The following is a 21,132-nucleotide window of genomic DNA, read 5'->3' on the forward strand; positions in this document are numbered from 1 at the left end:
AATGGCGCCACTGGTATCACTGTTCTGGACAGAAAGGAAGGAAGCTATTGTATCCTCCACTGAAATTGAACTATAATATAAATATTTAAGATCAATAATTCAACATGATAAGAATTATTATATCACTGATTGTTCTTTAAATATAAATACATACTTTAACACTCAAATATGGAATAAAATAATACAAATTAGGAGTTCATGGGGGTGGACTAAATTTTCTCAATACTTACTATACTTTCTTAATTACGTTTTCTATATCTTAAATACCGACCGGTTTCGTTGTCCAATGAATATTTGTATAAAAAGGGAAAATTTGAAATTTCGATTGGACAGTTGCTCATTTGAAAAAATTATCTCATAAGTTATGGAACGTTTAAAGAACGCGTGTTGGTTAAACAAATTAGTACAATGTTTCTGTATTTATATTTCAGCATTGATTCACTATCCGAAATAGAGGGAACCCAAATATAATCGGAGATAATGTGGGTCACAGTTTTACTGCACGAGAATAATATATATTTTTCTACTGTACAATTATTTATGTCTATTCTCAGTGTCGTACATTATTTAATCAGAAGACATATTGTTTTTTCGAAATACTGTCTACTATAAATGTATATGTATTTATATGATGATGTTATTTTTATTTTATTAACTTTTATTCAACTTGTCACACTTTTTGATTTGTTGCGAATATATCTAACTACCTGCATCATTAATCTATACCACTACCTATATTTAATTTATTCATTTTAAACTAATTTCTCATATCATAAATAGTTTTAGTTATCAATTTTTATCAATCTTCTTCGGTTATCGAGATTTCAGTGTGATTGTAGTTAACATATATAGGTATTTTATGCTTATAAATTGTTACAAATTATAAAAAGAACAAATGGTTTTTTTTAAATTAATTTTATTGAATCAACATAGACATTATTGATAGTGAAAATAAACTCGATTTAAACGATAATATTTACTTTAATTTTATTAGTCAAATACTTATTTATAAGTATATATATTAACTTGATATTAATTATATTACATTAAAAACACAATAATATACTTTATAATTTCTAAATTGCCTATTTCAGGAATAAATAGACAAGTATTGGTTACGAAAGAGGTTTTCAACCGGGGAGCGTACCCCAGTGAACATTTTTAAAAAGCAACGAAACATGAAAACGTTGTTTTTGATTATTTTGATATTTAGTCAAGACATTAAGTCACAAATGATTAGAACTAAGCAGTACCAACCCTCTCATTAATTTGTATCTACTTAATAATAATACATTTTAAATTTAATAATTAAAGAAATGAATAGAATATACCTAATATCTTTTAAAAATTTTAAATTATAATAATGATTTTTTTCTAACAAATAAATTCATTAAATATTTGAAAAAAAAAACTTAATTGATTTTTATTTTATCATATTAATCCAATAATCAATATTAAAGGCATAATGAATATATATATATGTATGTAAATACTTACAAAACAATTCGATCTTATTATGGTGAGGAAAGGGAGCATGACATCATATAATAGTATGATCAGTTTAAGAACCCTTGAGTTATGTTATTGACTATTAAATACATAATTCTTTGAAAGTCAATAATGACAATAATGAATGACAGCAGAGTTAGCCAAAATAAGGTCATAGGTATAAAATGTACATTCTTGGACGATTGCTGTTTATTATATGGTATTAATAGAATAACATTGATATACTTGTATTGTTTTAATTTCAAATAATACAAGTCTAAAAAGCTTTTGGTTTTTTGGCAAAATCTTTAAAGTCACAAAAAAATATTATTGTAAATTATGTTTCATCATTTATAATGAATATCCTCCATTCTGAATGAACTGAAAGAAAATAATACATATTTAATCATTTTTTTTATAACATTAAAAAAAAAAAAAAAACGAAAAAATAGAAAGGTTAATATATTTCTGTAAAAAATTTAATAAATCAAAAAACCTATGAAATAACTGAATATCTATTATTACTTAATAAGTAATAAGTAATTCCCTCTCCCTTTTCCAGATTTTTCAGGCGATTTTTAACTCGTATTTGACATACCTAAAATATAAATTACATAGGTATGTAATATGAATAAAATTCAATAAATTAAATATTGGTTTTATAATTATGTACTAATGTTAACTGCATTTTAATTTATTAAATTAATTTAATACAATTTATGTACTAAGACTATGAAACTGCAAAAAGTATAACAGTCACAACCCAGAATTAGGAAAAATGAAGACGATCTATTTACTAATAAAGTGACTTTTTTTTAATCAATTATAATTTTTAATATATATTTTTAATCATTGGTAATTATGAGGGAGAATTATATTTTTAATAAAAATATTATGTAAATGAGCCATTTTTTATATTTGGTTGTTTTCATCAATTATAATGATAAATTTAGGTACATTATATATTAAAAAGTCAGAACTGAGATTTATTTTGCTTGAAAATAATTGATGATCTAAATTTTACGAAAATCCATAGTTTTCTAAAATTCTAAATACGTACGCATTTTTATTAACTACATATAAAATGTACGTATATAAATTTAAAATCAAACTGCTAGTATATGTTTTAAAAAATACCCTTTCATCCAATTATTTTGGTTTTAGATGTTAATGTGTTTAAATGATAATATTTACAAGGATCAGATATTAGCATAACGTAAACTCTTAATAAGAATATCAAATATAAAGAAATGTTAAAACTTTTAATTTAAATTAATATATATATATATATATGTACATAGCAATTTAACATAATATATTTTTTATTTTAAATAACTCATCTACAAAAGGATTCAGACCACAAATAATTAATTGGGATGGTTCCAAATTATACATCTGTGTTCTAAAATAGATTTCGCCTACGAGTAGTCTTTATATGATGTTTTTATAATTATTTATCATTTCATTGTTCAAATTATGAAACTTGTATTGTATATGAATAAAAAATGCATTCAATTAAATGTTAATTGTTTACTTATCAATTTGATTATTGTATAATGAGATCAGTATATGAAAAATGGCGCCATTATAATCTAGGAAGGGAGTAAATTAATATATAAAAAGTTAATACGGATATAAGATCTTATTATTTTATAAATGTTTATAACGCTGATAAATAGGTTTGTATCGTGTAAAAAATACCACATACTTCATTAATAAATACATTATTTTTATATCAAATTAACTTAACAAATTATTTAGTTTTTTTTTTATTTATTTTAATTAACGCTGATAATCGACTTTTTACAACAAAGCATAATATTTTAAATTTCTATCTAATTCAATAATAATTATAAAATTAAAATACTGAACCCCCTTTTCCTCACAATAGATGATATTATGAAATATGATGAAATATATGAAAAAACAAATTTAAAGTTTGTTAGTTTTACAAGAAAACCTTTTTTTAATTTTTACAATTATATACTTACCTAAATATGAAGTTCATGATTTGAGTATTTAAGCGAATGCTATATAACCTATATTCATAAAGTGTTATAATCTGATAGTTTAATTGTATGACTATAATAAATCACTTCTATATATTGTATGTTAGTAATTAACACCATTGATTATTTATTGGTACAAATATTAGTATTTATAATCAATGATAATACTGTATATGTATATTGTATTTGTTATTATAGTCGTATACTATGTAATATTGGTACGTTTTTTATCTTGCATGTATACCATTTTATAATATTTCTATTAAGTGTCTTACTTTGTACAGCTTGTTAAAACGTACGTAACTCATGTTCATTCATATTCATAATCCACATTAAAATTAATTCATAAAAATTAAATATAATGTAAATAAATAAAATATTTATAATTATATTTTATAACTTATCTATTCTTTTTCGTGAAGAAGTTTAAAAAAAGATAATGCAAAAACAACTATTAAATAATTATTTATATATTTGCTTGAAGACTGATAAAATCATAATGGAAATTTATGTTTTTCACATACATTGCGCTAATATACCAATCAGTTTCTAAAATCTAACAAATAACTCAGATTTCAAATAATATATAATAATGTTTTTATTCGACTAGGATTCACTATTGCCTATGCATTAAATTAAAATTATGACATTTTTGTTTACAGCGTATTTATTACTTGTCTCTGGAGTTCTTGATGGGTCGTTCTCTTCAAAATACCATGATCAACCTTGGTATTCAAAGTAGTGTCGATGAAGCCTTATACCAAATGGGATTAGACATTGAAGAACTGGAAGATCTCGAAGAAGATGCAGGTTTGGGAAACGGTGGCTTAGGTCGTTTAGCCGCTTGCTTCCTCGATTCCATGGCAACTCTTGGTCTAGCCGCTTATGGCTATGGCTTAAGATATGAATATGGTATCTTCGCTCAGAAAATAACAAACGGAGAACAGGTATATTTTAAATTATAAATAAATTAGTATATATATATATATATATATGTATTTATAATTTAAAACTAAACGTGTTTTACTATACCGCGGTCAAATTATAGGTTGAAGAACCAGACGATTGGCTACGATTTGGAAACCCATGGGAAAAAGCAAGACCCGAGTATATGTTACCTATTCATTTCTTTGGTAAAGTACTCGAGACACCAACAGGCAAAAAATGGATCGATACTCAAGTATTTACGATTAAATATTATAGTAGTATTGTTATTGTCGTTCTTCATTATTGAATATGTTTTAAAATAGGTTGTGTTCGCAATGCCGTATGATAGTCCAGTACCCGGTTACCAGAACAATATTGTCAATACTATGCGTTTATGGTCTGCTAAGTCTCCCGTTGAATTCAACTTAAAGTTCTGTGAGTGAAAAATCATAAGATATATATATAGTAAAATAAAAATACGTTTACCAGTCTCGAATTCATAAATGTATATTTGCCTGTATATCATAGGCCGATATTAGGGGGACGCGGAGGCTTAAGCCCCCCTAAACGTAATCAAAAAAACCAGACATCAAAATAAATTGTATTTTTTAATATTTGATATTTATAATTTTTATTTTATGTTGTTGATACATATGCGAGAATGGTCTGGAATATTTACAGATTATTTTTGTTGGGGAAAACCATATTTTGTAGGTAATAAAGGAAATAAAGGAATACATTTATACGATTAAAATTAAAAAAAAAAAAAAAAATTAGCAACTATTCAATATTTTATATTTTTGTGTTCCTATTACCTGTTTATATTTGGTGCCTCAACTAGAATAAAGTAGGAGTAGCCACTAGTTATAGTCGGGAGCACGAAAAATTAGCGTTGTACCCGCGACCCATTAAGGTACCGACTGCTGCGGTACGCAATACGATATCGGTACAGTAAAGTTGCCGGTAAAATCGTTCAAATGGTTTTCATAGGCATCGCACACACCAAACTGGACCGGACCGGTGCGCGCCTCCGTTATTATTTGTGCGGTACAATCAATAACCATGCCCAAAGATCTAAATGGGGGCTTGCACACTAATGCGATATAATGCCGGTCGGTCTCAAATATCGTACCGGAGGACGGTTTCTGCACCGGTTTTTATAGAATGTTGCATTCACGATTTTTATCGTGTACCGTTCCGGTAAGATTAATTATCAAATCAGTTTTAAAAATCATAGATATTTAAAAAATTAGGGAATTTACTCTGCTGTATAGTAAATTTTATGTCTACTTCATGTCTTCATGTGTAATTGGGTAAATTAATTCTAATTAAAATTATGCCACATTCGGGAAAGTACATTATCTGTGTTTTCTCTTAGGTTCTTTTACAATATTTTAATTTTTAAAACGATAGTTATTTTTGAGCTTTTTTGAATTATAATATTTTACATACCTATTCATAAATTCATAAACTCGCTTAAAAATTAAGATTTTGTAAATAACTTATGAGAAGATAGGGATAATTCACGTTGAAATCGATAATAGGTCAGATTAATCTGGTATTAAAGATAATATGTAATAACACAAAATTAGTTCTGCTGAATACAGATTTGCCATGTTGTATGTTTGTAAGACGGAGACAACGCATGCAGAATTTGTGATCTATTCATTGCCCATCCGTTAATGGTAACTACTCATTACCTACCCGTATCGATAATATTCATACTTTTAAGATTATTGAATGCTATCATATGTTCATCAGTTAATTCCAAAAAATCTAGAATTCTGGGCACAATTTCTAAAAACTTATTTCTATAATTTGCCAGCTACCCTTAACGGGTACGTAATACTTAAGTAGGTACCTACAAAATTTGAAGTAAACTATTCAACAACTTTTCTTTATTCAGTAATTAATTGTTTTTGTAATAATATGTCTTTTTTCATTTTTTGGTAGGTATGTATTTTTATTATATTTATTTTTTGGATTTTATGGAATGTCTATGTAGTGTGTCTATATAGTCTACTGTGTTTAATACAAATAATTTGAAGTACAAAATTTATGATGTTAATATATACAGACACAGTACAACTTCATATAAAATTGTTTATAAGTCTATAAATACATAAGGTCCTTCCTGAAAATAATAACAGTTTTAATAATAATTGTAGAATCATAATACAATAATTTTAAAATAATAAATTTTAGTATCGTATACGTATCGTACCGTAGCATTGTGTGCTTATTGTGCTGATAAACGTTCCGGTACGATATTTTCCCGTCCGGTACTCCATATTAAGTACCGGATTAGTGTGCAAGCTCCGACGGTATAAATATCGTAACCATTGGTTCTCAACTTTGTACCATCACGCTGCCGTTACGTATCGTGTTCACAGGCACGAATAATGAACGATAACCACAGATATAGGTATATGTATATATAGTTGTTTTATATATCTGTGGCGATAACATGAACAATGAGCATAGATTTGATAACTACTTAGAAAAACAGCCGCTTGGTGCATGACGAACAGCGATCATTTTTCGTGCTCCCGACTTTAGTAGGTTGAAGCGTTTAAAAATGTCTGTTCACGCTAATGGATAAGACAAAAATTTTAAGCTCCCCTATGGATGTGACCAAATATCTGCCTTTGCTATATATCTGCATTGAATACGTTAATGTTTGGTGTATCTAAGTACTAATGATTTAAGTATCTGTTAGTAATTTACTACTGCCTAACACTTATTTACTAATAATCCATTTATTTTTATTTTTAAATTAAGTTTATCACTAACAAAGAAGTATATGTATATTTAATTAATTTCCGTCATTCTTCTTCAATGGGATTCTGCTATTAAGTAAAAAGTATTAAATAGTCGTTTGAATGTTTAATTTAAAACGTTCCGTAATTTGAGTATTTGCTTTTATTGCTATCAATTAAATGTTATGAAAAAAAAAACACTGCTAAAAATGGTAATGCTGCATAAAAAACCGATAAATATAAAAAAAATTAATCCGTTTTAAAATTGTGATATCGTTGAATGGCTAAGTTTCGGGATTATAAATTCAGATGCAATTTAAATGTTTTGCCTAAAATTTAAGTTAGCAACTCTTGTAGGTAAAAATGTATATAGGTATTATAGAACATATATATGTACTATATAAATCTATAATTATTAATTACTCAAATAACACATAATAACAAGTACTTTTATAGCCAAACAAAGTAAAGCTAAAATTAAAATATTATATGTATTCATACAATCTAAATTATGAAATTATCATAGTTAGAGGTGGATGAGGCCTAGATGATGAAGTGTATGGTAATAGCCGGATAGCCAGTGTGGTAACTAGTTCACCATTTATGTTCAGGTCTACCCAACACGGGGAATGTCAACGATGTAGGGACATCATCATTGCGTCCCCGGTTAAATCTGCTTCTAGGCATGAGGCATAGGTATAAAATGAAAATAGGCATGTGGAATATTGTAATGTTAACAGTCAGAAGTAATGAATTAGCGAAAGTTTTAAAGTAGAAAAAAGTTAATATTTTTTGTGTTTAGGAAACTAGGTGGAAAGAAAAGAAAAAAAAATATCAAAAAAGAGATGGTTGGTACGATTGAGAATGATATTAGGGTTGTTGGTGTGTGCGTAGGGGATGTGGAAAATTGAGACTAATGGACGTTCAGGAAAACGGTGGTCGACCCCAAATAGTTGAGAAAAATACGAAGGAGAAAAAGAAGACAATCTAAATTTATAACTTAGCCATTAAACGATGTTACAATTTTTGAAACTGAACTTTTATATACTTAGTGATTTTTACACAGGCTTGGAGGTAGATTTTTGTTAAGATATGTGTTAAAGAAACTTGTTGGCTAAATTAATACTTAATCATCAAAATGATTTATAGTAATTATTCACAAAAATAATGCAAAATTCATAATGAATTTATTTGTGGTCATAGCTATAATTGAATACATATGTAATATATATTACCTAAATGTTAAAAATGCTTATAAAATGTTGTCAAGATTATCTCGATAAGGTTTAACGCCTATTTAAAATGGAGCCTAAGTATTCCGAGTAGATAACTTTTTCTATAACATATACTAAATTAGACCACTGAAAATTGTTTATTATGTCGTTTAAAATGTAGATAAATAAATAAAATATAAATAACTGTTGAATATTTATTGTTTTCAGTCAACGATGGCGATTACATCCAAGCCGTTCTTGATAGAAATTTAGCTGAAAATATCACCCGTGTGTTGTATCCTAACGATAATTCATTCGAAGGCAAAGAACTACGTTTAAAGCAAGAATATTTCATGTGTTCAGCTACACTCCAAGTAAATATCCGTATATTATGATTGTTTTGGACCAATTCGTTAATCAGGAAGACTTAAGATTCAATCACATTTATAATCCATTATTAACATTGCCGCCGTTTTGTTTAGGATATTATTCGAAGATTTAAAGCATCTAAACAGGATGCCAAACCACGTACGGACTTCTCTCAGTTCCCGGACAAAGTAGCTGTACAGTTGAACGACACTCATCCATCGTTGGCCATTCCGGAACTGATGAGGATCCTTATCGATATTGAAGGTTTATCCTGGGATGCCGCGTGGGACATAACCGTGAAAACGTGTGCATACACGAATCACACTGTTTTGCCCGAAGCTTTGGAACGGTGGTCAGTATCGTTGATGAGCTGTATACTGCCTAGACATATGCAAATCATATATCAAATCAATTTCCTGCACTTACAAGTAAATTAAACTCACTTATTTCGTCTACAACCATGTATCATTATTTATTATAAATATATTTTATTTAATGCACTGTAATTATATTTTTGCAGCATGTCCAAAAACAATGGCCAAACGATAATGCTCGCATGAAGAGAATGTCTTTAATTGAAGAAGATGGTGATAAGAGAGTGAACATGGCCCATTTATCTATCGTTGGATCTCATGCCGTTAATGGTGTAGCTCGTATTCATTCAGACATTATCAAGAACGATTTGTAAGTAACGATATTATTATCGTATAAAATCATTAAAATAAATCAATAAATAATTTAATAATATCTTGAAAACCAAATACAACATAGAATAATATAGATTGTATATACGTATCTGCAGTTAAGATGTAAGCCCATTGTTGGCGATTTTTAATTACGTATATTTACATTATGGCTACTTATATATTTTGAAAATAATGATTTACATTTTATTTGCATTTCAGATTCAGGGATTTCTATGAATTGACTCCAGAAAAATTCCAAAATAAAACTAATGGTATTACTCCACGTAGATGGTTACTTTTGTGCAACCCTAACTTATCAGATATCATCGGAGAGGTATTTCTCTGACAGTGAAATATTGTATAGTGGCATCGTTTTCTGCAGTAAAGTGGCTCTCCTCTTGATAAATATTTACAAAATTACAAACCATTTAAACTGATTTATATACTTAATATAGAAACATAGGCAGTTTGAAATTTTTCAGTTAGTGGAATTCAAGCATAGTTAATACCACCTACCCACCTATCAAAAAGTCATGTTAGGTACAACATTTGATTTAATTTCTATTAAATTACCAATTTTATAACTTATCGCCGCCAGTTGACAAGACCAAGTATCCACCTATTAAAATGACACCCACTCCAAACTTTTTGGTTGTTCAGCGAACAACAAAGTTCAAGATCAAACCGCCTCTGTATAGAAAGTATATATTAATATAAAATATACTATTGTTTAAGCTAACAGTTATTTTACACTTTTCTTTCTGATAAAAACTGAAACGAAGCCACTCCTTGATTACAATTCAATGTATTAACGCTTTGTACGATGTATTATGTAATAGAGAATTGGTGACAACTGGATCACGCATTTGGACGAGTTATCAAAACTCCAAGAACTCGTGAATGACCAAAGCTTCATTTTGGATATTCAAAAAGTCAAACAAGAAAACAAAATGAAATTTGCTCATTGGCTGGAAAGTGAATACAACATAAAAATTAACGTCAATTCGATGTTCGATATCCAGGTACAAAATATTTTATACACGCAGTATAATTAACGTATTCTAATTGAAGTTTTGATATATTTCTACTTTATGGGGCACCCTAAATTTTGGAATTTCTTTTTTTGGTTTTATGTTGTTTTTAACGCTAAATAAGATGGTGCAAATAAAAATTGGCGTTGATCATTCATTTTGTAGCTATAGTCATTTAAAGTTGACAGCTTTATTTAAATAGCTTATGTTAGAAAATAATTTAGATTTCTACCGTAGAGCTATGGATAACATGGTTCTTATAAATACAGAGGTAGTGGTACTAAATCACTAGAATGTGTGCAATTTTTATTTTGTTACGTTAAAATATGTATGATAATATAATATTACGGGTGTTATTATGTTTGTCGCATTTTACTTTTTTGTCCTGTGATCTACTTGGGGTGGTATTACATATTAAATCGGAGGATAATTTCGTTGTTAATTGTCCGAGAAGAGAGCGCAGCAAGCGAGTGACTCCGCCCGGTCTCGAGATGCATTTAAATTAATTTATTTTTAACCCTGTAATCTACTTAAGGTGGTGTTTTCTAGCAAATCGAGGGATATTTTCGTTTTTAACTGTCCGAGTGAGTGACCCCACCTAGTCTCGAGGTACTCTTAAAATTCATTTTTTTTTACTCAGTAACCAAATGGTGATATTGCCTTAATATAAAATGTTAAGATTTTTCGGCTTTAAAATTATTGTTCTCAAAAAAAAAAAAATGTTAGTTAAAATTTTATTTTTTCTGTGTAGGGATCGAGCGGTTACTTAGATGAATAATCGATATTGCTACAACTGCGCAACACTTTTAAACAATTTTTTGATGCATAATAAATATATAAGGGTTTTTGTATAATATTATAAACTTTAATAAATTATAATTTCAAAACATAGTTCTTGCGCTAAATTTTAATTTCACTATAGTTTTTTTCATCAAAAATATAACGAAGTCCCCCAAAAAAATTGCCAAAATTTAGGGTACCTACCAATAAACTAGAAATATTCCGAAGTTTTAAATATTTTCATTGATCACGTGATGTGTTTTTCAGGTTAAAAGAATTCACGAGTATAAGAGACAGTTGTTGAATTGTTTACATATCATCACCCAATATAATAGGATTAAAAAAAACCCAGAGGGTGAATTCGTACCAAGAACAATTATGATTGGTGGAAAAGTAAGTATTGTATATTATCTAATACCCACTTAATATTAATTCTTATAACCTTTTTTTTCTTATCATGAAGTGAGTTATAATAGAAATGTCAAAAATTCCTCAAAATGTAAATTATTCATGCATTACGATTAGATACGTTTACATGATAATAGATTTTCTATTTCAAAAAATTTGTCAATTATCATAAATAATAAGAACAATTAACAACGGAAGACATTTAATCAGTTCTTTAATTCTGACGTAGATTTGAAAAAGATTTGGGTTTATGTGTTTTTTAATTTAATTTTATCTAATTTTATTTTATAGCTTTATTATTTAAAACGTTAATTTAATCAACAAATTAAACTATCCGTTTATGTTTTCGTACATTGTCATTCCTCTTGTATTTTATTTTAATCAATTTAAATCAAAATCTGTGATTAATAAACATTTTCTTCTCAGGCAGCTCCTGGATATTACATGGCTAAGAAAATTATCAAGCTCATAAATTATGTGGGTAACGTTGTCAACAACGATCCAGTGGTCGGAGACCGTTTGAAAGTGTTGTACTTGGAAAACTATAGAGTGACTTTTGCCGAAAAAATTATGCCAGCTGCGGATCTCAGCGAGCAAATATCTACTGCGGGTACTGAAGCGTCTGGCACTGGAAACATGAAATTCATGGTATGTTCATTTGTTAAAATATTTTAATTGATATATACTATTTACACACACAAACACACATTCGTTAACCAGAATGATCATTTTAGAGGCCATTAAACAATGTTTTCAGAAGTTTAAATAATTTTATAACATTTATTTTTTAAAAACTTTTACGTCAACAAAATTATAGTAACTACTGAAAATCGAACTTTCTTAAAACCTATAGATTTGTTTACATAATTTAGCCTACCCATACGGAATTCGGATGGTAAAGTGTCCTGCTAATGTTCGTTTATGTTATTAATGTTATTAAATTAATTATATCAATTAACAATAATAATAGAATATAAATGGTATACTATTGTTTATTTGTCATCTCGCTAATTTCGGGGCAAAATAAATACCAATACTAAAAATAAACTAGCAACACCGCCGATCAAGCTAATCATGTCGATTACGCGTCAAGACCATGGCGTTAAACGTAGGGCTGTTCGATTTTTTTTTTTTACTACTTGATTATTAATTTCACGTTTTAATCGATTATTTCGATTAATCGAAAATTAATATTCAAACCGAAAATCAATTTTTTAACGACTGATTAATCAATAACCGAATTTCTTAATATCTGAATAACCGATTAATCGACTTTTTTCATCATCATCATCAACAGCTTAACGGTCCATTGAGGACCTGCGCTGCCACTAGTAAGCCTTTCCATTTTTCTCTGTTCAAAGTCCAGTCCAACGTTGCATCCTCATCTATTAGTCTTTAGAGAGTGAGTGGGAAATTTCTTCTCGCGTATTCCCTAAAAGAACTATATCATCAGCATATGCTAAGATAGTTTCTTCACCAATAACTTCCATTCTTCTGTCTTCATAAGCTTCTCTAATAACTTTTTTAGTCCCAAATTGAACAATGTTGGGGATAGGGCATCTCCCTGTCGCAATCCAGAATTAACCTCAAAGGCTGGTGATAGTGTCTGAAGAAAACGTACTTTCAGTACAGTCTTGTCATTACACATCTTTACTAAATTTACATATTTTTTCGGAACTCCAAAATGTAACATTGCTTTCCATAATTCTTGTCTGTAAACACTGTCATAAGCTTGTTTGTAGTCAACAAATATCATACATAAATCCATGTCAAATTCGTAGTATTTCCCCATTATTTGTCTTAAGGTAAAAATGTGGTCGATAGTGGATTTCCCCTTTATAAAGCCACACTGGTATCTTCCGATGATACCTGCATATGGTGTTATTCTTTCCAAAAGAAGCGTTGACAATATATTGTAACAAGTATCCAATAATGAGATTCCTCTGTAATTTTTTGGGTCTAAAGTGTCTCCTTTTTTAAATATTGGGCATAGTATTGCCGTGTTCCACTCTCCTGGCATTACTTCGGTTTTCCAAATTTCCTTAATCATTTTCCAAATTTCATCTTTAATCGCATTTCCTCCATTTTTTAATAATTCCGCCACTACGTTGTTTTCTCCAGGTGATTTGTTGTTTTTAAGTTTTTTTATGATGTTATAGATTTCCTGTTTTGTTGGAGTTTTAATATATGGTTCCGCTGTACTATATTGCATAGGTATATCTTCATGTGTTGGTATTGGTGGTGTTTTATTTAGTAATCTTTCGAAATGTTTTTTAAATTCTTCTACTACAGATTCTTCTTTTGTTATTAACTCACCTAGTTTATTCCTTAGTATTCTAGTCTGCGGTTTATACCCCTGTTTAATGTTGACAGTTTTGCTAAAGAATCTTCTGGAGTTATTTTTATTTTCTTCAATTTCCTCAATCTTTGCTTTTTCCGCTAATCTTTTTTCACATCTTAGTACTTTATTGGTTTCTTTTTTAGTATTTTTATATCTTTCCATATTTATGTCACTTGGGTCCTTGATAGTTTTTTCTCGTATGCGGTTTCTTCTGTCTATTGCTTCCTTGCACCTATCATTAAACCATTATTTTCTTTTTTCTTGTTTTCTTATTCCTAGGCAATTATTAGCACTATTGACTACCGCCGTCTTGATTCTGTCCCATATCCGTTCTCCATCTTCATCTGCATTACTGTTGGATTTTTGTAATTCTTGTTGAGTTTTATATATGTATTCCTCTAAAACCTTCTTTTTTGACAGTTTTTCTATATCGTATTTTACGGATTTTATATATTTTACCTTTTTCCATCTTTCAGATAGTCTAATTTTAAGTTTTGTAATTACCAGGTAGTGATCCGAGTCGGCGTCTGCACCTCTATAGCTCTTGACACTTTTTATGCAACCTTTATGCTTATTTTGTATCATAACATGATCAATTTGGTTTTTAGTTATTCTATTAGGTGCTATCTAAGTTTGTTTGTATATATCTTTCCTTGGAAAGTATGTACTACTAAGGGTAAAACCGTTCGTTATACATAGGTTGATTAATCTGGTTCCATTATCGTTACTTACGTCATGTAAGCTATTCGGTCCAATCGTTTGTCTATATATATCTTCCCTTCCTATTTTTGCGTTAAAATCACCTATTAATATTTTTATTCAGCTATTTGGTGTTGTGTCAAGTATGTGTCCTAGTTCATCGTAAAACTCATTCTTAATATTTTCCTCTTTCTCTTCAGTTGGTGCATAAGCGTTTACGATAATGCTATCAAAAATGTGACCTGTGAGTCGGATATAGCATATTCGGTCATTTACTGCCGTGAATTCTTTTACTTGTGGTAACGTATCATCGCTTACTACAAAACCCACACCATTTTCATGTCTTCCATCCTTTCTTCCGCTATAGAATATGGTTTTATCATCTTTTTTCATATTTCCGTCATTTGGCCATCTAATTTCTTGCAGAGCTAATATGTTCGTATTATATTTTTTAATAGTGTCCAGTAAATACTGTAACGCTCCAGGTTTGTTTAAGGTCCTAACATTCCATGTACCAATTTTTATTCCATTTTCCAGTTCCGGTCTTTGTCCATTAATCCAATTCCGAGGCTTATTTTGTGGTTTCTTAACATTTTTTTTTTCTGATGTAGGGTTGTTAACCCTACGATCAACCCCCAACCTGGAGGACCAGACTACCCCAACCAATTAAGGTCAGGGTAGGGCTATTGCAATGTACTAAGGTACATTGGGCGATGGGCGCGCTACTTTCCCTACGCCGAATCGACTTTTTTACAATAGATAAATTGATTCCTTAATTTCTACACAATTTTCAACAAGATTTGCAGGATGAAATGTTAATTTAGATGTCCATTTTTATTATATTATCCTTAATACATTCCGAATCATTGAACTCAAAACATCATATTAGCATTTAGCACAGATTAAAAATTTAAAATTTGTAAAATAATAGACGGGGAAAAAATAATTGTAATAATCGATTAATTCGAAATAATCAAACAGCCTAATTAAACGTATTAAATATTTGAATTAAATAATATGGTTGTTTCAGTAATATTAATTAGATTATGAAAAAGCTATTGGCGCCCCAGTGTTCTTGGCGATGGTGCATCCGCACCTCACGCACCCCTTTAGGGTTGGCCTTTGTATCAATACTTGTAAGTGACAGGGTTTATTGTCGTAGTAGTCAGACCAAATTAGTATGTTATTGTTTTAATAATCTGACCTAATTAGTTGTTTATCTTTATCATAAATATTATCTGGGACCCAACTCGGATACGCTCAAAATGTCAACGTATACGTATTTTATATTAATTTCAAATTACCAAATAGAAAGTATCACAAGCATTATATAATTAATCTAACATAAAACAAATTATTTTTTATTATAAATTTTAGGTCAAATGAGCAGTCGTTTAGAATGATTTAACTATAAACGACTTGACCGATTATAATAAATTGTTAAGTCTAAAATATAAAAAATATATATATAGAATGGTACCTAATCTTAATAAATCAAACGATATTTTCAAATCTTTCCTAAGTCTAAAATATAAAATAGGAAAGATTTGAAAATATCGTTTGATTTATTAAGATTATCTATTCTATATATATTATCCATTCTAAGAGGTTAAGATTATCATTATAATGATCAGATATCTTGCGTGTCTGAGACCAATTTAACATTTAAAACTATGTAGATCATAGTTAACGTCATTATAATATATATATTGTTTTGTGTCCAGTTGAACGGTGCACTTACCATCGGTACGTTAGACGGCGCGAACGTAGAAATGGCAGAAGAGATGGGACCCGAAAACATGTTCATTTTCGGTATGACTGTCGATGAAGTGGAATTGTTAAAGAGGAAAGGTTATAACTCTTATTCGTACTACGAATCCATACCAGAACTCAAGCAATGCGTGGATCAAATTCAAAACGGTTATTTCAGTCCTAACAACCCCGATGAATTTAAAGACATTGTTGACGTTCTCCTTAAATGGGACAGGTATACACAACTATCTATTCTTTTTACAATGATATTAGACTATCACTTTTTACTTTTACATGTATGAATTTTCTTACGAACGTCAGTTTTGTTTTTTCACTCAGTTGCGTAATTTAAGTATTTGATTAGAGGGAGAAACATAAATTTTAAACGGCTCATATGAGACTGGAAAAAATGCATGCTTTGCTTGCACGTTTGAAATCAGGGACGCTCGAAGGAAAAGCCAATGAGGGTCATTGATCCCCCTTAAACAATTACATGTCAGTTACAAAATTAGAAGTTATTTTACATAAAGCTGGTCTCGACTCATATCAGTTACTCGGCAAATATTCATCCTCTGAGCTACATTTCTTTGGGCAACCCTGTTTGAAATTGTATTTTAATCTAAAACACAACCTACATTTTTTATAAAATAATATTTACTATAATTTCATTAAATATTCAAAACTAAAAATTTTGCTGTAAACTTAAGCTATAAGCGGATATCTTCCATTGTTTATTATTAAAAAATGCTTTCTCTATTTCATTTAAATTTATTTTATGGCAATATCTCTCCCAACAACAGCAAGAACAAGCAAATTACGCAGTCGATAATTTCCTATTGTTAGGTATAAATAAATTTTTTATAAAATAAAGCGCTTATTGATGCAGTCATAACAGCCATAGTAAGAATAATATTTAAAGTTGTAGGAGTTCTACAAAAAGCATGAAAAGTTGATTAAAAATTTTAGAAGTAGAAAAAAAGTTTATGAACTCCTTCTTTATTTAGTTTTTCTTAAAATATAATTCACATTGAAGCATTCAATTATTAATTTTATAATTACTATAATGATTAAGTCAATTAATATGAACTTCTGAAATTAAAATAGTCGGAACTTGAAAGTTGAAGATTGAAAAAAAGTAACAAGCAGGACAGTGGTTATAGAAGTTCTTGATGCAATACCTCCTCCCTCCTCCACACGCGCACACACACATAAGTATGACATATTTATATAGTCGGAAATCGTCAACAAATTAAGTAACATTAGTATGTTAGAAAGAAGTTGGCAAATATGTATATTTATATGCCTTTGCTCATTAATATTTGCTAACGCTATCCTGGTCACAAGTAAAAATAATTAAAAACTTAATAGTTGACTTCAACTATTCATCTATGCGTCCAGACTTTTTCGTTTGACAGATAAAAATACACTAATCATACACATTATCTACACGCATATGTGTATATTTTTGATTTATACCAAGTGTTAATTTATTTTCAAATGTTATTATACTGATCGTCGTAATAATTACTACTTTTTATATTGGGCTCATCACGTTGAAATTAATTAATTAAAGTTTTCAACTTTGTCTTGTAGATTTTTCTTGATGGCTGACTACGAAGATTACATCAAAGCCCAGGACAAAGTCGACGAAGCATACATGGTATGATCATTTTTCATACTTATAATACCAATATCAACTTCGTCACAGGCACGATGTATACCATAGACATAATATAATTATAGATATTATATTACTAGATATATTATGACTAGGGCCTGGATTTCAATGCAAAGTGCATATTTTTTTGGTTGATCATACACAATGCTCTTTAAGAACATAATTCGTTTCATGTAACAAAGGTTTCAAAACTACAAATTTTATTTTGCATTTTTTTGCATATTTCTAAGTTTTTTCATTTTTAGAGCATTTTTAGTATTATTGGGTCATTTTGTTAGTATTTAATACATATTTGTTTGACATACTAAACAAATTTAGTCTATTCAAAATAAAATCAAAAGATAAATTATTTTTTTGATATTTAAGTAGGTTTATCGAGTTTTTCCATAAACATTGTCAATCTTTATTTTTTGATTCAGTTTTTATCCTATTTTAATTTATTATAGACTATGGAACGTCACCAGTATTCGGTCAAATAATAAATAATCAGTCAGTTCGTATTACATCGCAGACGTTGCTCGTATTACGTGTTTGTGGTTTTAATGTATTAATTAGTGTGTTAAATAATACCTAAAATAAAAAAAAAATGTATGTCATTTTTAAGGTGATTTTTGTGGTAAAATGCATTTTTAAGGAAATTTTTGGCTATTTTTTAGAGCATATTCGTATGGATTTAAATGCATTTAAATCCGGGCCCTAATTATAACTATTATAGAACATACAACTATGATGTATACTAATGATGGGCATATCCAGATTTAAGAAATTCGGATTTCATGATTATCCGAACTATCCGGATTATTCAATTCAATTTTGCTGTCCAATTACTCATTTTTATATTTACATAAATTTAACTTATCTTCAGAAAATCTTATTCAATAACCACTCTAAGGTTATGCAGTTAAGATAAGTTAATTGGGTATTCAGTCATGATATCACTGTAAGTCATAGAGGTATAAAGTTACCTTAACAAAAGTACTTAACAATTTAGTAAATTATAATTTTGGTAACTAATAATACATTATAAAAACTGAAATCATGATAAGTAAATTGAAATTCATAAAATATAATATTAATTTTTTGTTATAATAAAATAAAATAATTTATTTTGCTAGAAATCAAAAATAATTATAAGTTATATAAAATACAAATTCATAAATCCGAATAATTCGGATACTTCGGCAAATCCTGATAAGAATTTGATTCAAATCCGGATTTTAATATCCAAAAATCCGGATAATTCAGGTATTCGGATTTCATGCCCATCCCTCATGTATATCGTATACCAATTATACTATGAAGATAACTGAATACTGAGATTATAAAGATAAACAAATTTTTTTCTCACGAATCACAGAGATAACGACTGTAATATAGTATTAATTGATAATTGTAATTAATATTTATATTTTGATTAAATTTTATGTTTAGGTTCTTTTAAGAGAATGAGTGCTGATTGTTGATATTTATTATCTAATCTCGTTTTCTGATATCTTTAAAACACTATTAAGCCCGGTTTACACGCAATGACTTATTGCACGTTTTGCTGGACATATAAAATGAACAATAATACGTACATTTTATAGTGTCTACACTTTCCAACTTTTACTCAGTTTTCCATCCCAATTTCAACTGTCTTTCTGTTCATTCTTCAGTAGTATTCAGTTAGTTTAATGATTTTTTACGATATGGAAGAAGTACTATTGAGGTTTACCATAATGTTCCTAGTACGTGTGCAACAGAATTTCTGTAGATCAGACATGTTCACAAGAAAACAAAAAATACCACGTGAATCAAATTTTATATTATTTATTAAATATTATAGATTAATATACTATAATGTATTATAATTATTAAAAAAAAAAAACGAAATTGTTGAAATTATAAAAGCTAAGAGAAAATTAACCCTAAAAAGGAGGAAAAGTTGTACTATACATCAAGTTTGTATTTTCGTGTAACGACATGTTCAACTTCGTGTAAAATGAATCCGCGCCCATCAGTCTTTCGATCCAATCTTGGATTTCATTCCGATTAGATTAGATTTGTACACACTCCGTCTTGATACGATTAGTTGTGTTCGATAAAACATACTTTCAGTTTTTGCGTGTAAACCGGCCTTTACGGTATTACAATATATTAGTTACTATTTACATTTACAATAATGTGCTGTTTTTTCTTTAAACTAAAAAAAAAAAATATTAAAAATCATGAGATTAATAAAAATAAAAGTTGAAACGTTAATATTTCCAAAAGAATATTATAAGATATTATAAAATGGTTATTTTCAATATGGGAACTCTGTTTATATTATATAATACGATGTATTTTCATGTATTTTTTATATTTTCCAAATGTGTACAGGATCAAAACAGATGGACGCGCATGTGCATCCGTAACATTGCAACTTCAGGAAAATTCTCGTCTGACCGCACCATCACAGAGTATGCTAGAGAAATTTGGAGTGTCGAACCTTCGTGGGACAAGTTACCAGCTCCGCATGAACGCATTGCTGACCTTCCAAAACAGTAAAAATACATGTACGATTTTTATCCTTTAAATTTTTTTTTTCGTCGAAAAAAAAAGGAAGAATTAAGAACAATAGTTTGCTGAGTCATTTTTTTTAAAAAAACTGTGTTCCTCACTTTATTATTATATAATATAGATTCATTTTATTTTATTTGTATTTTGTAAACAAAAATTATTGATTTATATTGTTCTACAGAACGTGCTATATCCAACATGTGTTTTTAATTTTAATAAATTATGTTAATAATAACTTGTAACTGTATGCTACATATGTACAATATATAGTTAAAATAATTAAGGTTATTAATATTGAAATATTTTTGATGTGATTTAATAGAACTAGAATTGCTATAGTTTATATATTTTTGTTCTCTAGATCAAAATTGAACAAATGTAAATACTTAGAAAAATTGAGATAAGTGTTGACAACGGCTACATACACAAACACCAGTGGTTAAAGTGGGA

At 28.7% G+C, this 21,132-nt stretch overlaps 1 protein-coding gene across 3 annotated transcripts in view; it reads left to right on the forward strand.

Annotated features, from left to right (window-relative positions):
• The window catches only part of LOC112684398 (glycogen phosphorylase), a 30,232-nt gene extending 9,353 nt beyond the window's left edge, over window positions 1–20,879 (forward strand). For 2 of the 3 annotated variants that reach the window (XM_025555909.1, XM_025555908.1), the window contains 13 exons: window positions 4,160–4,444; window positions 4,546–4,677; window positions 4,748–4,859; window positions 8,626–8,771; window positions 8,880–9,194; window positions 9,287–9,450; window positions 9,672–9,786; window positions 10,292–10,474; window positions 11,531–11,656; window positions 12,098–12,319; window positions 16,436–16,698; window positions 18,057–18,123; window positions 20,503–20,879. In XM_025555909.1, the coding sequence (XP_025411694.1) occupies window positions 4,160–4,444; window positions 4,546–4,677; window positions 4,748–4,859; window positions 8,626–8,771; window positions 8,880–9,194; window positions 9,287–9,450; window positions 9,672–9,786; window positions 10,292–10,474; window positions 11,531–11,656; window positions 12,098–12,319; window positions 16,436–16,698; window positions 18,057–18,123; window positions 20,503–20,670 (2,298 nt within the window). In that variant the 3' untranslated portion in view covers window positions 20,671–20,879. The remainder of the gene's footprint in view (window positions 1–4,159; window positions 4,445–4,545; window positions 4,678–4,747; window positions 4,860–8,625; window positions 8,772–8,879; window positions 9,195–9,286; window positions 9,451–9,671; window positions 9,787–10,291; window positions 10,475–11,530; window positions 11,657–12,097; window positions 12,320–16,435; window positions 16,699–18,056; window positions 18,124–20,502) is intronic. The other variant, XM_025555907.1, reaches the window with a different exon arrangement.
• Window positions 20,880–21,132: the final 253 nt, after the last annotated feature.

This window comes from Sipha flava, unplaced genomic scaffold (assembly GCF_003268045.1).
Source record: "Sipha flava isolate LNK unplaced genomic scaffold, YSA_version1 249_pilon_pilon, whole genome shotgun sequence".
NCBI classification, from domain to species: Eukaryota; Metazoa; Arthropoda; class Insecta; order Hemiptera; family Aphididae; genus Sipha; species Sipha flava.